The sequence below is a fragment of the Canis lupus genome, chromosome 23 (assembly GCF_048164855.1).
Source record: "Canis lupus baileyi chromosome 23, mCanLup2.hap1, whole genome shotgun sequence".
NCBI lineage: Eukaryota > Metazoa > Chordata > Mammalia > Carnivora > Canidae > Canis > Canis lupus.
In genome coordinates, this window is record NC_132860.1 from 31,534,528 (window position 1) to 31,558,953 (window position 24,426).

General features: G+C 45.4%; 1 protein-coding gene and 1 long non-coding RNA gene across 6 annotated transcripts in view; one reads left to right on the top strand and one right to left on the bottom strand.

The window, feature by feature from the left end:
- Nucleotides 1–24,426, bottom strand: part of TENM4 (teneurin transmembrane protein 4) — a 2,813,748-nt gene that overhangs the window by 34,657 nt on the left and 2,754,665 nt on the right. For all 5 annotated transcript variants that reach the window (XM_072794810.1, XM_072794811.1, XM_072794814.1 and 2 more), the window contains 4 exons: nt 23,255–23,275; nt 14,955–15,187; nt 10,698–10,852; nt 4,247–5,124 (listed from right to left, as the gene is read on the bottom strand). In XM_072794810.1, coding sequence (XP_072650911.1) covers nt 4,247–5,124; nt 10,698–10,852; nt 14,955–15,187; nt 23,255–23,275 — 1,287 coding nt within the window. The remainder of the gene's footprint in view (nt 1–4,246; nt 5,125–10,697; nt 10,853–14,954; nt 15,188–23,254; nt 23,276–24,426) is intronic.
- Nucleotides 4,362–24,156, top strand: LOC140615072 (uncharacterized). The gene is made up of 3 exons (XR_012015740.1): nt 4,362–4,515; nt 18,389–18,646; nt 24,025–24,156. It is a non-coding gene; the product is annotated as an uncharacterized lncRNA (long non-coding RNA).

The window sequence follows — 24,426 nt, forward strand, 5'->3', positions numbered from 1 at the left end:
TGTCAGTACATACTTAGCCTTCATAAATTTGCCAGCCATCTGAGCTGCACCCTTCTTATCAGCTGCATTTACCCCCGGTAAGCTAGTATGTACATGTTGTCTTTCTCTTCAAGAATCTCTCTCCTTGGATCTGGTTAGGTGGTTGCCCTGTGACCTTAGAGAAGGAGTTTATGAAAAGCTCACAAATCTGCCATTTGTCTAGCTTATTCCCATCGTAAGTTTGGGAATGATACACTTTCTACTTTCTTACATCTTCCAGTGAAACCTCAAAGCTAAGTGTCTTTATTTGAATGAACCATTTGAGGTGAATTCTGTGTCCTGCTGGGTGCCCTGATAATGCTGGAGCTGGGATGTGATAGTCTACTCACTACAGTATATTTTTCCTCCCTTCCCTGTATTTACATTTTATTCAAAATATTTACTGAGCACCTACTAGGTGGTAAGCCCTAAGCTTAAGATAGAGGTAAATTAGTTCAGGTCTCACAGTATTTAGTGTGAGCATAACTATGACAGGAGCTGTCACAGGGCACTGTGGGATGCCAGAGCCACTTACCCCTGTGAATCTTAGAGAAGCCAGCTACTCATGCCCACCCAGCATGAGAGTTTTAGAACCTGCCTCATGCTCACCAGGCCATTTTCTTAGCCACCAAATGCCATCTGGCCAGGAGCCCAAGTCTGAAATTAATGATGCCACACACTGGAGATGAGGATTACATTACAGAATTCTTGGAGGTTTTCTGCCAGCAGGCCTGTGGGCTGATGCGGGGAAGGTAATCTTCATTCCCCAGAATTGTGAACTCTTTAAGTTAAGTTGCTCTGAAGTATATGATGTTTATTTTAGATGTATTATTTAATCTGTTGAAAGGATCAATAAAGCCAACTTAAAACTTGTTTTAGTAACAGCCCCTGTTACAGGCAAGCCCGGGATGATTTTTTTTTTTTTTTTAATATTAGAGCATTTGGATCGGAATCCACTAAATGGCCTCATGCAGCTAAAAGCAGAAAATTCACTAGAGCAATGGTGCTTTTGAAAGATCTGTCAAAATCTGTATTAAGAAACACCATAATAATGGGGCACCTAGGTGGCTCAGTCAGTTAAGTGTCTGACTCTTGATCTCAGCTCAGGTTTTGATCCCAGGGTCATGAGTTTAGGCCCTGTGTTGGACTCTGTACTAGGCATGGAGCCTACTTAAAAAGAAAGAAAAGGAGAAAGAGAAAGAAAAAGGAAAAGGAAAAGGAAAAGAAAACAGAAAAAGCACAATAATGATAATTCTGCATCCTTACTTCTTGGGAGCTTCACAGTTTGCAATTATTTTTACCTTCAGTATTTATTTAGTCTGTTGATCCTCATAACGGCTCTGAAAGGGTGGGGGAAGCTTGATTTCTGTCTGTTTGAAATGTAGGTCTGGAAAACAGTCAGCCAGCCCCTGAGTCACGTGGCTAATATTTAGTGGAAATAGCTACTTTGTACCCTGGCTTAGTTCACAGTCTGGGCTGAACCATTTTTCCTTGACCCATTCTGAATGCCTTTTTTCCAGTCTAGTTTGGATATTCTCAGAGACCTGACCCCTTTTCTAGTTCTTACCTTGATCCTTCAGATGTGACATTTGATTCTGCTCCTCGGTGTAAGTTCTTATTCCTACCTACTTTAATTATAACTATAGTTTGCTCCTTTGACTAGTTTACTTGCTGCTGCTCCTGGGTAATGCCTTTCATGCCAAAACAATATTTTTGCAATTACTAGTATGTCCACCCATATTGCTTGAAATGATGATGATGAGGAGGAGGATGGTGACAGTATCATCAGCTATCAGTTGAGGACTGTTGATGAATGGGACATTGCGTTTTCCATAGTTTATCTCCATTGACATTTTGAACCTCAGGCTGTTCCCATGAAACAGATACTATTTTTATCCCCACCATACAGAGAAGTCACAGAGAACTTAGGTGAACCTATTTGGTATCGGTGAAAGAACACACACTTGTGTTCTGGCTCTGCTATGTACTCACTGTGTCATTTTACACTGGTTATTTTTTTATTTTTTAAGATTTTATTTATTTATTCATAGAGACAGAGAGAGAGAGAGAGAGAAAGAGCAGAGACACAGGCAGAGGAAGAAGCAGGCATCATACAGAGAGCCCGACGTGGGACTCAATCCAGGGTCCCCAGGATCACGCCCTGGGCCACAGGCGGCGCCAAACCGCTGCGCCACCGGGGCTGCCCTTACACTGGTTCTCTCTGTGCCTCAGTTAGTTCATCTGTAGAAACTGCAGATGATAATTTCTCTGGTCTGAGGTTGCTGTGAAAATGAAATTGGAAAGATCCTGGCACACAGTGGGATGTCAAGATAAGTTTCTCTTTTAATTTTAGGGCTTTAACCTTCCATTCTCAGGGGATTCTTTGGAATTCCAAATCTCATTTCATAAAAGTGATTATACTACCTTTTTCTTTTTCATAAAACAATTATTACCATGTATTTCATCAAGGAAGACAGGAAGCAGGGGATGGGATCCTTTGTGGTGGAGGTATAGGCAATGGTTTTAGATTTCAGGGTTGGTTGAGAGTAGTGGTTGCAGCAAAGTGTAAGCATTCAGTTTGGGATTTGAAGGCATGACCTTGGGAACTAATTGAGTGTGCCGGCTTGCTCTGTCAAAGGAACCCCTGAATTGGCTAAATAACGTATAAGAGATTTCCATTGGGCAATGGAGGAAAATTGAATTATTTAGTGTATTTCCATTTCAATGGGTTAATCAAGATAATTGCTGTTTTCCTGGATCTTTGTCTTTCGTTGTAATTAACAAGGCCCTTGTTTGGCCACAGGAACTTAGCCAGTGAACTTTGTACAAATTGCTGTGACATTTTTTTGGTGCAAATTGTGTTTAAAAGTCTATTATAGATCTGTTGCCTTTGGATTCTAGGACTATGAGGAACTGATGCTTGATCAAGCTTGAGAAAAATTTACAGTTCAAGGATTTGAGTTCATTTGGGATTAACAAACTCAGCAGGAGGCAGCAGGGCAGAGCTGACATGACAGCAGGAGCTCTGGCATCAGACTTTGGTTGTGATCCTGGTTCTGCCATGTTCTCACTATGTAGCAGAGAGCTTCTCTGAGACTCAGTTTCTATTTCTGTAAAACGGATACTGTCACTCATCTTCCAGAGCTGTTACGGGGATTCAATGCAATAATGTGATTCTTAGCCCATCTCTGGTGCTCAACAAGGCTACTTCCTTCCCCACGTCCTGCATACTTAGCTAATTAATGGGCATATTTTCAGTAGTCGCAGTTGTTTGGAACATGGCTAAGACCTTGAAAAAAAATCTTAAAAAGATCTAAGTAGCAAAAAGAGAAGGTACAATGTCCATTCATTACACTAGGTCCTAGAGAAGGATCTCAGATGCATATGCATTTGATTCTGGCTAGGACTGGAATAAGCTGGACTTCTGATTTTCCGATCACACTACTCAAGAAGCCCTACCTTAGATGAGGGGAAGGGAAGTGCTCTCCTTGTGGTGGGTGCCACCACTGATGAAACACACAGTGACATGATAGTGCCACACTGAGGAAGGAAGCAGTAAAATGATACCCTGTGACAGGGGAGCTGACTAAAGAACAGTTTTCCATCCTCTTTGGCCAGGGGCAAAGTGTTCTGTAGCCTCATATCCTCTCCTCTGGCATAAAATGCAATTGTGGTTGTTCCTTATTAATGATCTTGCCTCAAACCCATTATATCTCTATAATGGGTTTGAGAAAGGAGGCGCAGAAAGCATTTGTTAAGTGACACCCAAAATGTTAAAATGAAAAAAAAGTTCTGAAACTTGAAGATGTGAGCTTCGATTACATGGGAAATTCATCTGCATGGACCTGTTCTTTCTCCCCTTGCCATTGTTTCTGGAAGTGGCCATACACAGATACTAGCATTCTCTCAAGTGCATTTTATCTACATTACCTCCCTGTGGGATGCTGGGCAGCTATTTCCATTGTACAGATGTGACAACGGAGGCCTAGAGAGATGCAAGCCCAAGTCTCCTAATGCCAAAATTCATGCCTTTTCCACTACATCACATTTCTTCCTAGGAGCAATCGGCTGTAATATGAACATGCAGAACACATTGTAGGTAATGGTTTGCATCTCAAATTCTGAGCCAAAATGAAATATATCCCCAAATTACCACTCCATCAACTCAGCTCTAATCGTACAATATATCTCATGAAATAAAATCATCAAATACCCTTGTGATACTTACTCATAAAATGTTGTCCATCCATTTTCATTGCTCTTGGTTGCCAGAAGGCCAGAATTACCATGGTATGTCATCATGGCCAACTCATGGCCTTGTGTGGTCACACTCTTGAGTGCGCTGTTGGTGCCCATAGTCACCCAGTACACCTGGCCATCGGGGACCACCAGCCAGAGGGGCATCCCGGTCGAGTCTCGGCGGACATTCACCATGTTGCCATTGTTGTCTGTGATGAGTGTGACGTCGCCGTCCCCAGTGTAGGTGAAGTTGTACAGGTAATCTCCTGTGGGTAGACTTTGGGTGTACAGATGCTTTCCACTGGTGTCAAACAGGTAGAGCTCCTGGTCAATTGGTGAGGACAGCTCATACATGTTCTGGGTGTTGAGAAAGGGCTTGTTCTTCCTGATAAACCGAATTCGGATATTCCCCAGGTCAGCAACATAGAGCTCCCCATCAGCACACACAGCCAAGGAAGATGGGGTGTTCAGCTTTGCATCCTTGGCATAGCCATCATCTCCAGAGAAACAGTCACAGTTGGCATCGTTTTTACAGTCACAGCCACTGGGGGCCCCGGCAACCAGTGAGATCTCTCCACTAGTGGTGACCTGTCTGATGCGGTTGGTCTTCTTCTCATCGGTCTCAGCAATGTATAGGACCCCGTTGTGTGAGACAGCTAAGGCGGTGGCTGACTCCAGGGTTGCATGGATGGCCACCTTGCTCAGCAGGAAGTGGTCGATGCCGGGGACCTGGCAGTGCATGGGTCTCCCAGCGACAATGCGCACCTGGTGGTTTTCAGAGATTTGCAGGACCACATTGTTGTCAAGGACGTAGAGGGAGTTGTCCATTGGGTTGATGGCTAAGTCTGTGGGCCACTCCAGGCGAACCTGACAACAGAGACACTGATACTCAGTCGCCTGGCAAGCTGCCCACCACTATTCCTCCCCCAGCATGTATAGCTCGTGATAATGTCCCCAGTGCCTTTAACACACTCTCCTGCCTGATCTCACAGTGGCCTGTCATCAACAATGGATGCCAGGGCAGCCCGGGTGGCTCAGTGATTTAGCGCTGCCTTCAGCCCAGGGCGTGATCCTGGAGTCCCAGGATCAAGTCCCACGTCAGGCTCCCTGCATGGAGTCTGCTTCTCCCTCTGCCTGTGTCTCTGCCTCTCTTTCTGCGTTTTTCATGAATCAATAAAAATCTTTAAAAAAAAAAAAAACTTTAAAAAAACAGACAAACAATGGATGCCAGCCCCCTAATCAGAGGGAAACCATGCAAGAGCTGTCACTGAAACACCTGATGGTCTCCATTAGACTCACAAAACACAAAGAAAGGAATAAAAAGAAAAAAAAAAATAGCAAAGAAACAAAAAAAAAAAGTAAACAAGATATAGACCTGGGAGCCAGACAGGCCTAGTAATAACCTAACCTAACCCCACCATTATGACCTTTGGCAAGTTACTTTGCCTTCTGTGCCTCAGTATTCACTTCTGTAAAATAAGACTGACAGTAGTGCCTGACCCACAATAACCACACAAACAATGACAGCTGATGTGATGGAGCGGGGAGGGGGAGGCAGGTGGAGCCTGGATACTGGAACAGGAATTGTTTGGATGTGCTAGATCTACATGAACTGTTGATATGATACCTGTATGAAAGACAGCATCTCAACCTACTGAGTTCATGGATTAATACATAATCAGGTGCTGAGGATGTAAAGACAAAATAGCCATGGCCCCTGACAGCTCCAGATCAGTGATTCTCAAATCTGGCCACAGATTCCAATCTCCTATGATGATTTTAGAAAGTATTGGTGTACAAATCCCACCTCCGGACAATTAAGTCAGATTCCTGAGTGTGGGGCTCAGGTAGTGGCATGTTTTCAAAAGCTTTCTGGGTGAGTCAAATGTGGGACTGGGAATTACAATTGCATCCTTTCTCCTTCAAGTGTGATTGTTGGCCCAGTGGCACGGCATTCGCATGGGAGCTGGCAAGAAACCCAGGACGGCAGGCCTCACCAAACCTACTGAATCTGAATCTACATTTAAACAAAATCTCTGGATGACTCATGTGCACACTGAGGTTTATGAATCTCTGCTCTAGATGATGGTTTGTAGCACCTCAGAGAACAGGTCCTCCTGGAAGAGATTAATGAAGGTGGCAATGGGAATGAGGGGTTCAGAGGTCCTGGGGCCCATGCCTGAGCCTCCTATGAGCCAGGCTGGGAAGCTGGCAGGGATGATGGTGAGCTTTCAGGTGGGCACACCCGGGATGCTGCTGGCAGGGTCTGAGGTGAGGATGCTTTGTGGGTGGATGTGGAGGCTGGATTGTTGGACACAGCACACTGGGAAGTGCTGGCACTAAGGGAAGCCATTTGCCAGCTGTGTCCCCAAGGGGTCATCCAGCCACAGTGTACTTGGGCTGGATGCATCCCCTCCATCTGATTTGTGTACCCTGCCCCTAGGGACTCATTGCTTTAGGCTCCTGAGCCCCCTATAAGCCCTTGACATTCTGTCTAATTTCAGGTTTATTTAAACAAGTATATGACTTTAGATAAGAAGTTTCTCTCCCAGGAATTTACTCCTGTACACCATTGTCTACAAGGGTGTACATCACAGCCATTTTTTAATAATGGTAAAAAAACAAACAAACAAACAAACAAACAAAAAAAACCCTGCAACCAACTCAGACGCCTATCGACAGAGAACTGGCTAAATAAATGATACTATTTAGTTCGCCCATAAGGTAGACTACTCTGTGTACCGATTAAAAGTGATGTTATAGATGGATAATTAATGAGATGGGAAAATGTTTGCTATGTATTAGTTGAAAAGAACAGGTTACAGAATTGTAAGCACAGTGTGATCCCAATTAGGGGAAAAATGCAACCACAAATTAGATAAATTATAGATAGAGGGAAGATGAAAAGCTTGGGAGTTATACATCAAAACGTTAACCATACTCAGATCTGAGGTAATTTTAACTTTCTTCTTTGTAATTTTTAACTTTTTACCTTTTCTACAATGTCCATGTGGTAGTTTACTAATATAAAAAGATACCCCAGCAAATTACATACTCCATAAGATATATGGAGATGTGGCCTCCTCCACCTGACCCTCCAGCTCTGGGCCATCCCCAGGCCCTGTTTCCTGCTCTTCCTGTTCCCTCACTCCCAGCCTGGGCCCCTTGGCCCCCACAGAGCCAGAGCCAGAGCCAGAGCCAGGGCCCCTGGCCAGAGCCAGAGCGGCTCCTTCACACTTCCCAGTGTGCTCGAGCTCAGCGTCACAGCAGCCCTTGGCTGCATCAAGAACAGTTTACTCTAAAGTGACAGGGGAATTTTCAATTTCCTAAAACCCATTTCTTGTCAACACTAGCTGCTAAATATTTTATGCCTTCTGGTCCTGTGGCACCTTGGGGACCTGCTTGCTCAGACCTTTCTGCCAGTCATTATGATGAAAAGATGGTTACCTGATGGGTGGGTGGGGAGGGGGGTGGGGGAGAGGGATGAGGGGGGAAGCAAGGAAGAGCAAGTGCTGTCCTGCTCTCTCCCTCCTTCCTGCGCTGCACAAAGGCTCTTGGGAAAGAAGAAACAGTGGTCTCGGAGTCAGTCCTGGCTCTGTCACAGAGCCCGTGTGATGGTTCTGAAGCAGACCAAGCACACGAGCTTCTCTGATTTCACCTCCTGGTAGTGACGGCCACACCAAGGCTTAATGTCCTGTCACCAAAATGTAGGAAGGAGACTTGAGAATTCCTGTGGACCCTCGGGCCCCCATGTTCTGCGGTCCTGAGAGGGGACGGAGCAACCTCTCCCCTGCCCTCCTGAATATTCGATGCCTTTCTCAAAGTGCTCTGAGGTGACTGCCTTGTTGCAGAGTTATTCTCAAAACATGGATTGCCAAGTGGATGAATGAATGTGACTGATGAATGGCATAGAGCGAGCGAGGGATTTGAGGCCAGGGTGGCTGGCTTCTTGTCTCAGTCCCACAATTACTACAGGTGTGCATTACTTAAACACTTTGAACTTCTTTCCTCATATGTAAATGGGGGTGATAAATATTACATAGAGTGATTGTGAGGATCAAACAAGACGTTGTACAAAGCATTTCTTTTGTAAATCGTAAAGAGGAATGAATATTTACAGCTTACTACTAGCTCCCAGGTACAGTGCTAGGCAATTTATGTACACGATTTCATTACAAAATTCTTTTCCACATTCCTGATGGCACCTAGCAAGGGCTCTGCATTTATAACCGCATTTTTTCCTCCAAGCCTCAGTTTCCTTATCTGTAAAATGGGGTAGATAATATCATCTCTTGGGATTATCCTGACAGCTAAAAAAGAAAAGTGGAGTCGTATCCATCTCTGTATTCCCATTTCCAACAGTGCCTGGCACGTGATAAGTTCTCAAGAAATCATTTTGAACCCTCCGGGCACAGTTATACTCTGTAGTCTGCTGAGCTAGGAACTAATCCCCTCTTTGGACTAGGTTGCAACATCATCTGTTCCTTCTCTACTCTATGCCTCCCTCTAGCATCTCCTCAGGCCTGGTCTTCATCTTCTCCCAGGGGAGATGGTCTGAGTTCCTTGCTTTGCATTCCTGCCTCTGAGCTGTGTTCTTGGCTCTCTGGCTTACTTCCCTGCTCCCCATGGGGCAGTAAAAAAGCTCTGAGTGTTTGTACAGAGGAAGCTCTCAGAATGAAAGCCAGGACCCCCGCCCGCATGCGTGTGGAAAAATATAAGCCTGTGTCTGGACAGTTTGGTAAAAATGATTCCATGCTTAGTTTCAGAGGAGGGTAGTAAGGACCAGGGGCAAAGGGACTGTAGTCCAGGATTTCTGCAGCTAAGGGTGGGTTTTTCCCCCCCACTTCACTATATGCCAGCTGTCCCTCCAAGACTTTGATCTGGCTGCTTGGCAACACTAACTAAAGCTAAACAGCTTTCCAACGTGTGGGTTGAAAATTTTCAGCGCCCTGTGCTGGCTGGTGCAGGGCTCATTTTGAGAATCAAAAATACTCGCATGCACATCCTCAGGCATGGCAGCTTCCTGACGGGTAATTCAAGCTTGCTCACAGACTGGAGAGGGAAATTCTCGAGCCAGCAAGGGGAAGCCTGCCAAATTGGGAAGACGAGTGGCAGAGAACAGATTCCATTTGGGAGCGTAACAATCACGTTAGTTGGTGCAGAGGAAAACTGCACCAGCAACTGCAAGGGGTGTGAGGCGGGTGCTGGGACCACCAGCGGCAGCCATGGGGCTCTGGGGATGGCGCCCCATGACCATGCTGCTAACAGGCAGGCCTGACCAGTGAGGCCTCCCAGCCTCTGCTGCCCGCTGAGTACAGGGAGCAAGCAGGTCAGCAGTTGGTGGCAAAGGGCCTCTTGCAGGCTCCCCTACAAGTGAGGGGTTTCAAAAGCTAAGTGAGGTTATTGCTGACACTACTCTGCAATTTAATGTAACTCATGCCTTCCCTTTTCCTTGGTTTTGCTAATGTTGCCAAGAAGGATATTCACTGATTCAGCTCCGCCAGGCTCTACCCAAAGCATCTAGCAATAAAGGACATTTCCCTTGCCAAGACGTTGTGGGACAGACTAGGGACATGCTGAATGGCCAGTCACTGGGTCTACACTGGATTCCTGGTGTTCACTGCTAAGGTCCAGACTCTTTGGCATGGCATGGGAAAGTCCCTCCCTAACTGGCCCCAAATCATGCTTCCAGCTTCAACTCCTGCTTCTTTATTCCAAGAACCCTCTGCTCCTGCATTCAATCTTCCGATGGTCCTTGAACGTACCAGGCCCATTAATCTCTTTGCACCTTTGCATATGCTGCTCCCTTCGTGTGAGATGTCTCTGTTTGTCCTTGCCAACCAGCAACCTCTAAGTAACCTTCAGTCCTGCCAAGCTGAAGTCAGTTATTTCCATTTTAAAGATATAAAAAGAGAGGTTCAAAGGACTTCAGGAACTTGTCTGAAGTTCCTCAGCTAGTGAGTGGCAAAGCTAGGACTCAGTCCATCACCAACTATGGGTTATATGCCTACTGTTTAGCAGGCACCCTGGTTACAGCAGAGGAAAAGATGAACAGAATTCCTGGTCCTCGTGTAGTCGACCATATAGAAAGAGAAAAGACAATGTGCAAGGACCCATAAGTGTTTCCAAAGAGGAAATTCACAGGCAGCTATGGGTTTAAATTCACAGCATGTGAATCTCTGCTGCCTTTGAAACTTCCCTGGGCAGATTTCTTCCCTGTCCCCTGAGGTCCCTCTCTCACCTACCTGTCACCCCTGATGGTGAAGTCCCAGAGCACTGAGCTATGACACTCTTAAGTGGTTTCCCCAGGCCCAGTGCCAGGAGTATGCTTTAAAGGGCCAGCACAGTATAAAGATATTGGACTTGCGGGAGGGATAGATGCCCTGTGAGAGGATGAGGGTGCAGACCCAGAGCTCTAGAGGGCCAAGCTTTCTCTTTACCTGAGAAATATCCATGACAGAGTCACAGCTGAGGGGCCGGGCTGAAGTAAGGTCATTGGAGCCCAGCAGGGTGGAGATGACTCCATTCTGATCGATGCGTCTGATCATGGTGCCGTCCACGAAGTAAATCAGCCCAGATTTGTCCACCGTGATGCCTGGGAAAGAGAAGCCGAAACAGGAAATCAATGCTAGAGGTGGTTGACAACCTATGTGCTCCTGGAGCCTTGCAGGGTGATGGTGAACCTCCCCTCTGTGATTTGATGACATCCTCCCTACAGGATTCATTCCCCTTCTATTTTTTTAAAAAAGATTTTATTTATTTATTCATGAGACACACACACACACACACACACACACACACACACAGAGAGAGAGAGAGAGAGAGAGAGAGAGAGAGAGAGAGAGGCAGAGACACAGGCAGAGGGAGTAGCAGGCTCCACGCAGGGAGCCCGACGGGGGACTCAGCCCCAGGACCCTGGGATGGTGACCTGAGCTGAAGACAGATGCTCAACCACTGAGGGTGCCCTGATTCATTCGCTTCTAAAGGCCTGAAGACAGATGCCCAGGGGCATAGGGTGACTTGTTTAGAGTAGGGATTAGAACTGGAGTCTTCTGATTCTCCTGGGCTCTGGTCTTTCTACCTTACTGCCTCTGGAGATTTTTTTACCTATCAGCTTAGTTAGCTACCGAAACTAGACTCATGCTTCTGGGGTTTTGTCACACACTAGAGGTAGCAGTGGAGAATCTTTTTCAATGTCAAAACCGTGAATTATTTAAGTTAACCTACTAATGAAGCCTTGTAATTATAATAACCAAATCCTCTTTTTGGTAACAAGTTTTCTTTTCTTCCAAGATAATCATCCTTCATGTTTTTCTATTCTGTTATTGTTTTATTTTCATCAGTTATTATACATATATAGAGCCTACACACGAAACCTTTGGATGTGTGAAATAAATGCCTAACAAAAGGCATGTGGAAGATAGCAGCCTGAATTCACCATTCATTTTCTCCATGACCAACTGCATGACTTTGGGCAAGTCACTGGGTATCTTTGCATTAGTATTCTCAGCTCTTAAATGAAGGGATTGTTCTAAATTTGTGCTTCTCACTCCTGGATGTGTTTTCTATTATGCACCCCACAGGTAGCTGGTTCAGAGAGCCCCAGGTGGAGCTTGCATATCTAAGTGTATTTTTGACAAGCACCTTGGGTGATAACACATAAAACAAAGTTTGAGAAGCAGTGTAATGAATCAATGCTTCTTAACCAGTGATGTGTATCAGAATTGCCAGAAAATTTTTTTTTAAGAATTTTAATTTTTGCCAACACATACCTGCTTGGCCTCACTCCTGGAAATACTAATTCTAGGGGTGGCTGGGACTGGGACCAAGGTATGTTTTATCGTGGGTGATACTGATTTACACTCCAAATTTCCATCCCAAGAGTTAAACATAGCCCAACCAAACTGAGAACTGCTTAGGAGTGCTGAGGCTGAGAGACAAAGGAGATGTGCCTCCCCTAGGAGCACACAGTCTAGATGGGGAGGGAGAGAGGGAGTCAGGGCCACGTGGAGTGCCCAGGGAGTGACATGATGACATAAGGAGATTCTGGTCAGTTCTGTTCTGTCTCCTCTGGGCATCAAAATGAAAGAAGGGGTCGAGAAAAGCTTCACAGAGGTAGAGAGACTTGCAAGAGAAAGCTTTCCAGTTGTATAACCTTGGCCATGTCACTTCACTAAGTCTAGCTTCCTCATCAATGAAATGAGAATAATGACAGCTATGACAGCTGACTGCAACTATTATTAGTGACTCAATAATTATTCATGACTTATAATTAGGAGAATTTGACTAGTGCTTTGTGAAGGCCCTTGCTCTGGGGGTCCACATGTCCAGGACCCAGGGTGGTTTCAGACACCCAGGGGCCTCTGGGTGATGAAGGCCCCCTGGAGCAGTAGTTCTGTCCCCCCCCCCCCCCCCCCCCAAGGCAGCTCAGGGCTGGAGAGTAATTTCACACAGAGAACAAGGCAGCCTTCAGGCTGGGAAGCCTTTCTTCTGTCCCTGCCTAGAATGTAAATTAATCACATTCTTTAAGGACCAGGACAGGAGTTTTCTGGTCTGCCTGGTTATGCTCTGTCTTTCTCTTCCATCTGCTAGGACTGATGAGTGCTCCGCGAACAATCAGGTTTCTTGTTTACAAAGTTGGCTGCACAGGCTAATAGAAGTGATCTGCCCCCTGATTAATTACTTCAGTTTTTCTCCTTTTGTTGTGCTAAATAGATGGACATCTTTGCTCCTCCCCGCTGTGAAGTGTCTGCATATTGTGGCACCCTTGTCATTTCTCTCTGGGTTAATTACAGGCTTTTGGGCAATTTCACTGCCACTACATCTGTGTGCCTGCGTGCGCGCATCTGCGTGTGTGAGCGGAGGGTGGAGAACACACGTGTGTGTGGAGCCACTGAGAAAGGCCTGGAGAGAATCACATTTTCAAAACAAACTATTTAATTCCAAGACAATAGAATGTTGTAACTGAACATGGTCTCGGGGGATCCACGTGGCCCCGTCTGCTCATTTACCACGGGGAACACAGACCCACAGGAGCAGGGGAGCTGCTGGGGAGCGGCAGGACCAAATCAGAATGCAAGGCCCCCAAGTGCAAGCCTGGCGCTCTTTCCTCTGGAGGTTGCTTGCTCAGGGTTAGGAAATCCTAGTTAGGACCGTGGAAGTCACAACACTTAACCCCACAGTTACCACCTGACCAGTGCCGGTGTGTAGGAGAGAGGCTATGACACGATGTATGAGATGGTGTGATAACGTAATGTAATGTAACAATTAAAATAGAAATCACTATTTATGAGATGTTTATCAAGTGTCTGGAACCACTGACCATTTCACTCCTGATAATATTTAATCTGACTACAGCTGTGCAGGACATTTCTATTACACAGACGAGGAAACAGGTTAAGCGACTCGCCCAAACTCACACGGCTCTTAGGCGGCAATGTCTGAATTTGAATACAGAGCTGCCTGATTTCACTAGAGTTTATGCTTTGACTGGAAAGTGCATATACCAACTGCATTTTAGCAACCACTTTCACAGACATTAATTCCATTCACTAGGGACACAGCTGGGTCTGTGATTTCAGAGAGGCCCTGAAATCTGGCACTACTTACTAATACAATCATATATGACATTTTTGTGGGATATTGTATATGAAATGTATTAACTTTGACCCTCAAAGTTAATACACAGAAGGTATTAATGTCCCATTTGATGGGGGCGCTGAGGTTTAGACACAATAGGTCACCAGCTTTATGACCTGCACACAGTGACACTTTGCTGATAAACATCAATCATGATGACTTCTCCTCCAAACAGCATTCCCTGTATCATAGGCATGGAGGTCTCTTTTGCCTCTGATTCCCTCACACAGTTCTCCTTGCTTCCCAGCGAGTACCTCTTCCTCTCTCCCACACTGGTGATTCATGTTCAAGTCTTATTTCTTCTGCTACACTGAACTGTCTATGCAACCATAGTGTACCGCACACTCAGGGAATACTTGTGGGATAAGCAAATGAAAAACTGTAACTGTGAGTATTAAGAGGTCTAACTTTTTGAAGGACTCAAAACTGAAGCCTACAGTTTACCCATCCTATGGCCTGTGAACATCTACAAAGATGATATGCTGCAATGTTTTTATAAAACAGTGACATGAGAGAAAGCGTGAATGTCCAGCAGTAGGGGACTGATAAATGATTGATGGAATGCTATACAGCCATAAAAAATGAGTACAGAGGAGACTAATAACATGGAAAAATGTCATGATATACCAGTTAGGGAAAAAAAAAAGTAGGTTTCTTTTTTTTTTTTTTTTTTTTTAAAAAAGTAGGTTTCTAAGACAGTTTAACATCTCCTCATCTGTCTATTTCTGGTGAGCACACAAACACATGCACACCAACACATAGAAAAAAGACTAGAAGAAAAGATGGGAACTGCTACCGGGGAATATTTCCAGCTGGTGGAATCATGGCAATTTTAACTTTTCTCTTTAGACTTCTTGATATTTTCCAAAATGCTTTCACAAGGATAAACATGCATTTCTGTCAAAAATGGGGTAGGTCTTAAGCCTGAATTTTGCTATCACATGGGACTGATTTACAATTTTTTTTCCAATCCTAAGCCTAATTTCCTAACTCCTGGGAAATAAATGATTAGGACCCCAAGCAGTGTTACTGATTGTGTTTAAAAAGCAGGGCCTTACCTCTGGGGTTGGTAAGTGTGGCTTCGGTGGCCTTGCCGCCGTCCCCGCAGCGAGTGTCATCGAAGGGGAGGCACTGGTCACCTGTCCCCGCCACCACCTCGGAGTTCTTGACAAGGTCCTTCACCACCACGGTGGACTTGATCTTAAAGACCCGCCGGCTGTTGGTGTCTGAAAGGAAGACAGCCCCGCTCATGGGGTCCGTGGTCAGGTAGTATTTATGCGCTGGGCTGTGACTGTGAAATAAAGACACACCAGTGGTGAGGACTTCCTTCCTTACCATCAGGTGACCACAGAGGTATAACTTGAATCTGAGCAAAACATCACATGGGGATGGTATCTCTCTCTTGGGTGACGGTTCTGCAATTTTTCTGACCCTAGTGGTTGGCTTCACTATCCCTTTTACCGAACTAACTGTTAATACAAAAAGCTCTTGCCAGTTACTGTGATGCCCTGCCCAGCACCATGTCTGTATTAGGCACTCAACACACATTTGCTTAAAAGGATGACCAGGGGGGCTTACCACCCATGGCTTGTAAATCCAAGCCAGAAACACAAGAGGGCTTGCCTTTAAGAAAACACTTCAAGGGGCGCCTAGGCGGCTCAGTCGGTTAAGTGTCTGCCTTTGGCTCAGGTCATGATCCTGGGGTCCTGGAATAGAGCCCCACATCGGGCTCCCTGCTCAGCGGGGAGTCTGCTTCTCCCTCTGCCCCTCCCCAGCTCATGCACTCTCTCTCTCTCAAATAAATAAATAAAATCTTAAAAAACAAAACAAAACAAAACAAAAACACTTCAAGAGTTCAAAACACAAGCCCTTCTTTCGCAAGTTTGTACAGCAGCCTCCCCCACCTCAGGACTGGCTAAGACCCTGGCCAGAGCTGACTCCCAGTCGGTGGCAATACAGTCTTCTGTTGACTCAGACCCATGTTATTATCGGGAGCCCAGGAGTCTCCCTTCTACAGTCAGATATAATGACTTGCAGGATTCGTTTGTAATCTGCAGCAACGCCCAAGGAAAAATAAATAAAACAAAGGGAGTGGTTCTGGTGATTGTTCGGTTTCTAGAAAGCAGTCATAAGAACGAGGCTGTGCTGACAGAGGGACATAAAGGCAGACCACAGCTACACGGAGGGTTGCGGAGACAAGGCACAGCCCCTGGGCACATGGCAGGAAAAATGCACAAGTTTTGGAATCAGATCAGTCTGGCTTCCAAGTCTGGCTCTGTCATTTCCAGGTTCTGAAACTTGGGCAAGTTACCTGGCCTTCTGACCCTCAAGTTTCATCATCTGCAAAATGGGGTATTAACAGCTACCTTGAGAAAATTATCTAAAATCTTAGGTGAACAATATTTAGCTTAGTGTATGGCACATAGCAGATAGTCAATGATCGTTAACGGTTATTTTAAATCCTAGTCATTATGTCTGTTTTGCAGTTAGACAGGACCACAGAGTAGGTATCCCTAATTAAACCTGAGTTTTCCTATCACGTGGTCCTGCTTTATAATTTCTTCCAAGTCTAGGCTGAATTAAAGCCGGATTCCTAGCTCCTGGAAAGCTAGTTTTCAGGTCCTGTGCATGGGCTGGTCACTCCTGGGCGTCACACTGCATCTTAATACTGGTGGCCAAAGTCTCAAGGGTCTCTCCCTCTGTTCAGGTTGCATGGCCTGGCACTGGCCATTTTGCCTAGATGGTGGGATACAAACCGTGCTGGGGATTCAGAGGGCAGATGAAGCAGAGCCTAGAGCATCAGTAAAGGAGGGGCACTGTACAAATCCCCCAGACGTAAGTAAGAGAATCAGAAAAAGTCTAGAAGGAAGCTCTTTTACAGTTTATCAGGCATGTAGGTTTTGGGTCCTTTTGAAAAACAAAATTTTACTTTACAGATTGGTGTTTTTTGAATTATATATGAAGATGGGAACATTATCATTCATTCAGTGTCAAGGTCTCTGAAACTTAATCTGGCTCCAACTAGCTGTCATCATAACCATCCCTTGCTTTGGGCATTGTCTTGGGAACTGGATGATTCTCAACAGGGCCAGGTTCCCAGTCCCAAAATATCCTCCCTTTATTTTCTCTCCCCAGATTTAGACTAAGGTGACATGATTTTTTCAAACTGTCCTTCCTCTCTAAGCCCTAACACCACTGTCCCATCACCTCATCCTTCTCAAATAAAAGGCAGGTCTTTCTGCCTGCAGCATGGGTTCTTCCCAGGCCATTCTTCCTTGTTCTAACCCAAATGTCATCACATCACCCCAATGCCCTCCTTTCCAGGATTCCCCATGGCTTCTGGGCTAAGTTTAGACTCCCCAGCCTAGCAACACACAGGGCCCTTTGCACGCTGCAGCTGCCTCATGTCCCTGCAGATGCCCTGCACTCCAGCAGTACTGACACTTTGTCCCCCCCAACATCTCTGCACCTCTCTGTACCTGCCATCCCCGTTCTGTGGAATGTCCCGTCCCCTTCCCTTTCCAGCCTGCTGAAATTTTACTCATTATTCACATGTCAGCTCAATGGTACCTTTTCTGGCAAAACCTTCACTGACCCCGGTGCGTGGAGATTCATATCTGTTCATAACTGGGTTACAGGACACTTCACATAATGCTGCAGCTATTTATTTATGAGGCTGTCTCCCAAATCCAGCAGTCAACACTTGAAGGGGAGAGATGGGATTTTATTCACTTTTGTATTTCCAATGTTCAACTTGGTGCCTTCTAGTGCACAGTAGCCACTTGCTTTAAATGGATGGCATCTCCATTTTGAGCTATTTAAATGTCATTTTCATCTAAATTACTTCGTGTTTCTTTTACATCTCTTTTGGGGGAAATTGATAACAGGAGAGATGTCCTGTTGATCTTGAAATGTCCTCTGAGACTTACCCCTAGAATGCAGCACAGATTTAATCTTCCTAGATGACACGGATGCTGGCTAAATAAAATGCAGTGACCTTAGATCCCACTCTGCAATGCAGGGCAGCCTTGGTCTCTCTGCTTTCCTGATGACAGCTGTGAGGTGGGGGAGATCATTTCATTTCTTTGTGCATCACTCATGATAAACTGGTGCTATCCACCTTGGCAGAAAATGTGTCCCTGAGGGAGTACAGTGGGGGCCCTGTCCACTTAGATTAGCCCCCTGAATTTCTGGCTCATGTCTTCCTGCACTGACCCACAGGAGTGCCACTCATGTAGAGTTTCTCAGCTCAGTAAATTCCAGAAGAGGGGGGCCCTGGCAGAATTGTCCAGGGAGTCTCGAAAGAGCTGTGGCCCAACTTTTGTGCCCAAGGACATATTTGTGGTCTGGTGGTCAGGTAAGTGTAGGGTAAAGGATGCTAGCTTTGAAATCAGAAGGTGTGGGTTCTAATTTGAGCAGGTCACCTAAATCGCTTAAACTGTAGGTCCCTCGGCTGTCAGCTGATGAAGCTCCTGCTCTGCTTTGCCCACAGGCTTGTCATCAGGATCAAATGAACTTACACATCTCAACAGCCCTTTCCAGTTGGTAGAGCTCTTGGACAGTCTTCAATGCATTTCTTCCTCATGTCACCAGTATAGGGAGCAGCATCTGGACCTCTGCTGGGGGCAGGGCCACCGTTCAGTGGAAGAGAGCTTGCAGAGATGACTGTCACTGCTACCACCTCTGGGTGCTTGTCCTGCCCCAGACACCATCCTAGCATTTTATATGCGCAGCCTGACATTCCTCACAGGTATTGTGTAGGGCAGGGGCTTATTGTTGGTTTCATATACATATATATATGTGTATATATATATATGTGTGTGTGTGTATATATGTGTATATATGTGAAATATATATATATATATATATATATTTCTGAAATATACATTTCAGAAAAACTGAGTCTACTAGAGGTGAAGTGACCTGACAAGGGCCAGAGACTGTTGAGTGGCAGAGTGAGTTTCCAACTCCAATCTTCTTGACCTAAAGGCCGTGTTCTCCCTATTTCCCTACACTGCCTCTCAGGGCCTAGAAAGCGCCACTGCCCTTATGCACCAGGGAGCACCCAATCATGTCCTGAGATACAGCTCCATCATCTCATCTGCAATGCCATTCTGGATTTCCAGGCCCTGCATTCCTCCACCGGATAACTGGCCAATTCCTTTGTGGTGTCACCAGATCCTCAGGAGAACATACTTTTAGTACCTGTAGTACCTTAAGATGCTTTTCTGTTTAGTTGTCTCTTCAATGACATCTTGAACTCTTCAAGAGTAGTGACCAGCTTTGAGCCCTTGCTGCTTAGCTCTGGGCTAGTATAGAGTAAGTGTCCCAGAAAGGTCTACTGAATTTATGAATCAGTGAGTGAATGACTATCTGCCTCCCTGGGAGCATACAGAGGAAATACTAATGCTAATGATCTTACAGTGATAGTGCTCAAACATGACTACATATCAGATTCACCAGAAAAGCTTAAGAAAAGAAAAGAAAAGAAAAGAAAAGAAAAGAAAAGAAAAGAAAAGAAAAGAAAAGAAAAAAAGAAAAGAAAAGAAAAAAGAAAAGCTTCATTGACAACATCTGAAGGGGCTGGGCATCTGTACCTTTAAGATCTCACCAGGTGACTGAGGCACAGTCAGAATTAGAAACTGAGGCCTTATACCAGTGCTCTTCAAATTTTAATGGGCAGATGAATCACCTGGAGATGGTGTTAAAATGCAGATTCCAGTTCAGCTGTTCTGGGGTGTGGCCTGAGAGCCTGTATCTCTAGCAAGTTCTCAGAGGATGCCAGTGTTGCCTGTTTGTACTTCGAGTAGCAAGGCCTTAGAATACTCTAAAAAAACCATACCTGCATGAGATGGACCCCAGGCCCAGCTCTGCAGCAGCAACTGTGTCGGATTCAGCTCTGAATTCCTAGTACCAGGGAAAGGTCACAGCTCTGTTTCCAGAGTCCACCAAGGGACCCACATTCTTTTCTACCTCTGTAAACGGAATTTGGCACCTCTGGAAGCCACGTACACTCTTGGAGACTATGAGGGTATCATTCCTGACATTCATGAGCTGAAATCGAGCCTCATTCTGCCCTCTTTCTGGATGCTGTGGGGGAGTTTCCTGGTAGGAGCTGGGAGTCCAGGCACCCGAGGCAATGTATTCCCTGCTTCTGCGTGAGAATTCTCCCTTTGTCTCAGCGTAACCTCTACAAAGGGGCGTCTTTTGACATCTGGTGGCTGTCCTGGGAGAACTTGATGTGCTGGTTCTTAGAACCAGTGGGAAGAGTCACAAAGACAGGAGTTCGGATACTAGCTATACCGCCCACTCGGTAGGTGACCTGGGGCAAATGGCTTCATTACTCTGAGCCTTAGTTTCTTTATCTGAGAAATGGGGATAATCACAACCACTTCAAAGGGCTACTCTGAGGATGAAATCGTACAAAGAATATAAATCTCTGAGCATAGTGCCCGTTCCATTAAGAAATAAAAATGCCCAATAACTGGCAGCTGGTCACCTGGAGAAACCTTCAGAGTATTTCTGTTGCTGCATAATGGAAAAGCCAAAGCATGTCAGACTTAATATTGTCCTGCCCAACCTATTTTCTGGGGCAGCAAAGGGCTCTCTGGTGGAGAGCTGGGATTGATGGAGACCTGAGTTCAGCCGTACTTCTGAACAACAGCCTTCAAGCGTTCCTTCACGACCCTGGGGAAGAGGTCTAGGAGGAAATGAGGATCCCCGTTACCGCAAAGGGTCTGGCGAGGAAGATGCCCAAAGGATTAGGGGTCCTGAGCAGGCCCTGCGTGGTGGGCAGAGGTGGACAAGATCGCCCTGGGGAGCACACACATACGGGCCGCCACTCCTGGGAACAGCTGAGACAGCAAATGCTCATGGACACAGAGGACAAAATTTTAGAACTTTTTAATCCACTTCTGACATTTACAAATGGGGACACAAAGGCCCTGAGAGACGAAGGGATTTACCGATATCCAGGTGCCAATTAAAATTACAGCTGGGACCTGGGTCTTTTCACTCCTGAGTTTCTTTAGAAAACTGGAGAATGGTAGAAAGAAATTCCTTTTTTCCTTCCACTTTGGTTTACCTCAGAAGCAGTGTTCGGCACCTGAGAAAGTGACAAATTGAGGGAGGGCAGGAAGCTGGCTTTGAAATCATGCCATGAATATATCAAAAGATCACTAAACATCAGAAAAAAAAAAGGTGCCAAACCCACAACTCTCACAGTTTACAGATGATGAGACTGCAAACTGGAAAAGCTGGGTGACCAACCCAGAGGCACATGACGAGTGTATGACAAAGATGGACAAGAACCCTGGTCTCCTGATTCTTCCCAGCTCGGGCCCCAGTAGCCCAACTGCATCCCAGGCAGTTACCACACTGACTGAAGGTTTTAATGTGAAATGCTGGGTTTTTACCCAAGATCTACATAGGAAATGTACTTCTGTGTTTTCTCTAAAACCCAACTTCGGGGGGTGTGCTGATTCATAGTCTAGTATCATCCATACAAAGCTCACTGAAAATTCTTTTAGACTTCAGTGTCAGGAAAACAATATTCCCCCTTGGAGAAGTGAGCATATTTTCCCATTTCTGATAATGCAAACCATGAGAGTAATTAAATTTCTCTGTTTATTCTGGCTGCCAGGAAGCTCATGGTTTAGTTTGACAATCACATATGTGTGTCTTCCTTTTTTCTTTTGTTCTCAACTTCTATTTAATTTACTTTAAGACATATGTCTTTGGTTCTAAGAGGACACAATTACTTTTCTGGGGGAAAAATGGAGATACTATCATCATCATATAATTGTTATGATGATAGTAATAATACATATAAATATAAATATAATAATAATAATAATAATAATAATAATAATAATGATAATAATAATTACCATGTCTGCAGTTCCCCTCTTTGCCTGGCATGATGCTCGATACTTTACAAATATCCTCTGTAACCCATAAAAGAGCCTCCAAAAAAGACTTCGTAAACTTCAAGGCGGAAATGAAAGCTCAGAAAGATGAAGTGATTTTTTTCAAGGTCACACAATGGGGGAGCTCCAGCTTTCTCATCTGTAAATTGGGTGTGGCATGAACGCCTACTTCACAGGGTGGTTTGAGGATGAACTACTATATTCTATGTAAATCACCGAGCCCTCTCCCTGCCACACATTAGAGGTTCTATCCATGTTAATTATTATTATAACTTTAAAATAATATATATGATAGCGGCACTTGGGTGGCTCAGTTGGTTAAGCATCTGACTTCAGCTTCGGTCATGATCCCGGGGTCCTGAGATTGAGCCCAAGCTCATCCAGGGAGTCTGCTTCTCCCTCTCCCTCTGTTCCTCCCCACTGCTCCTGCTCTCTCTCTCAAATAAATAAAGTCTTAAGAAAATTAATATATATCATTGTTACATTAATACTATATCTAGTTACATAGGTATGGATATCAACATTACTGGATTTTGGGTCTCTTTCCACCATTCTAAGACTTTCTTTTATCCCAACTTAGCACTTACCCCATGTACCACTTTGACGTGAGCCCCATGTGGATAACTGAAAGCCACCTTTGTAGCAGCCCCAGCTCCATCTGCCCCCAGCTATTGTCAAGTCACCCAGATGTGTGTGAGGCAGGGGGACCCTAAAGTGACTGTTACCCAAGAGTCAGATGAGTGCCACCAAGATGGTGGTGCTGATGGACAGACATTTCTCTTGGTGAGTCTGACGCAGCCCACTCTGCCTGCTGTAGTGTCACTGTGAGCCTCCAGGACAAAACTGCCCCACAACAAAGTTTCTATTTGAGGACCACGATTTTAGGTGGTCCATATGGTCTGAAAAATCCTCCCCCACTCTGTCCTTGCTGGCAAACTTTCTGGTGGGGTCACCTGGCATCGCAGCTACCAAAGCCAAGGCACCCAGAATGTCCACAGAAGTGCAAATCTGAAACCTGTCTTCTTCCAGTTTCTTTGCCTGATCGAGATGTTCTCAAGGCTTCCCATTGTGACCATTGAAGCCACTCAACACAGGACGATGTCCTCATTTATTCCAAGGATAAGCAGACTGGTGTTCAAATTACTATATGCCAAGGTTAAAATTGTTTTCCCTATTATTTCAGTCTGTCGTGTTCACAGACTGCCAGAGTAACTGCTGCTCTCCGCTAGAGATGAAAGGAGTTGAGACTCTCGCCACCCGCCCCCACCATCATTAATGACTTCCTCTCGTGTTAACTGATTGCCTCCAATCAGTTCCAATCGCACAGGATTCATTTGCTTTTGAGCCATGTGAAGTTGACACGTGCAGCTTACCATACAACATGCAACAAGGCAGAGGAGAGACGGGAAATTCTCCACTGGTTGGCTTACCTATGTCTGAAATCTTTATTTCTGACAGAAGACAGGAGAGCAGGGAATAGAAGAAAGAATGAGGTGTTAGCAGCGGGGTTAGAAGCATTATTAGCAGCCTGAAAACTTGACAGCAATGGTACTGTACAATACTATAATAAATAAAGACTTAGCAGCTATGACACTGATTTATTTTATATTGGATATTACTTGTCAGTGAGCTCACTTACAAGCAGCTACATATCACAGAAGAGGCATGGTTTCCCCTGCACCACTACTGCTGAGTTCAGGGGAAGAGGATGTGGCTGACACGCTGCTGCTCCCACCAGGGCTAAGGCAGAGGCTGCAACAGCTAATTCCCACCCCTGTGCAGACACATGCTTGCTGCTGTGTCCCTGTCGGTGTGCGCACTGCCCTATAGAGGGTATGCAAAATTTGCGTAGCTCACCGTGATCTTCCTCATAATGGAATACAGGATTGGAGACACACCATAATTAGAAGCAAGGGGGGTGGGGGACAGGGAAACAGGCCGAGGAGAAAATATATTAAGATGATAGCACATTGATAAATTTGTTTTTCTTTCCAAATTTCATTTACTCCTCCCTTCCCTGCCTCTTGTCTTCTAGGATCTCCCCTCTAATGTGGGAGGGAGGGAGGGAAAATGGGATGTCTTATTTGAAGATGTGAAAATGGGGGCCCAGAGAAGAGTAAGTGTCTTGCCCAAAGTTGTACAGCTTCTCTGCCAAGGTGGCCCAACTCCTTAGTCTATGGCTCTCTCCATTGTTCTACAGGAGAGAAGAAGACAACGTGAGCAGCTGACTGGGGCACACAGGCCTACGGGCTCCTCCTTCCTTGACAGATGCCTGTGGCAATGAAACTCATAAAATAGAGAAGAAAGGCAGAGAATATTCCATTGGTGGTTCTCATCTACTTCATTTGTCTGTGTGTGTGCGTGTGTGTGTGTATGTGCATGTGTGTGTGTGTGTGTGTGTGTGTATGGATATGAACCCTTTCCTCCTGAGGGCTGCAATGACTGGTCAGCCAGCAAGCCTTCCCTTCCTTTCACATGTGCACTGCAGAGTGAGAGTCTCAGCCAGCAATTACCTCCAGGGAATAATTTAACGTGGCATCAAGCCAAAGTGGCCCTCATTGAGTCTGGTGACAATTCTCTGGTGAGGTAGAGCTGTGTAATG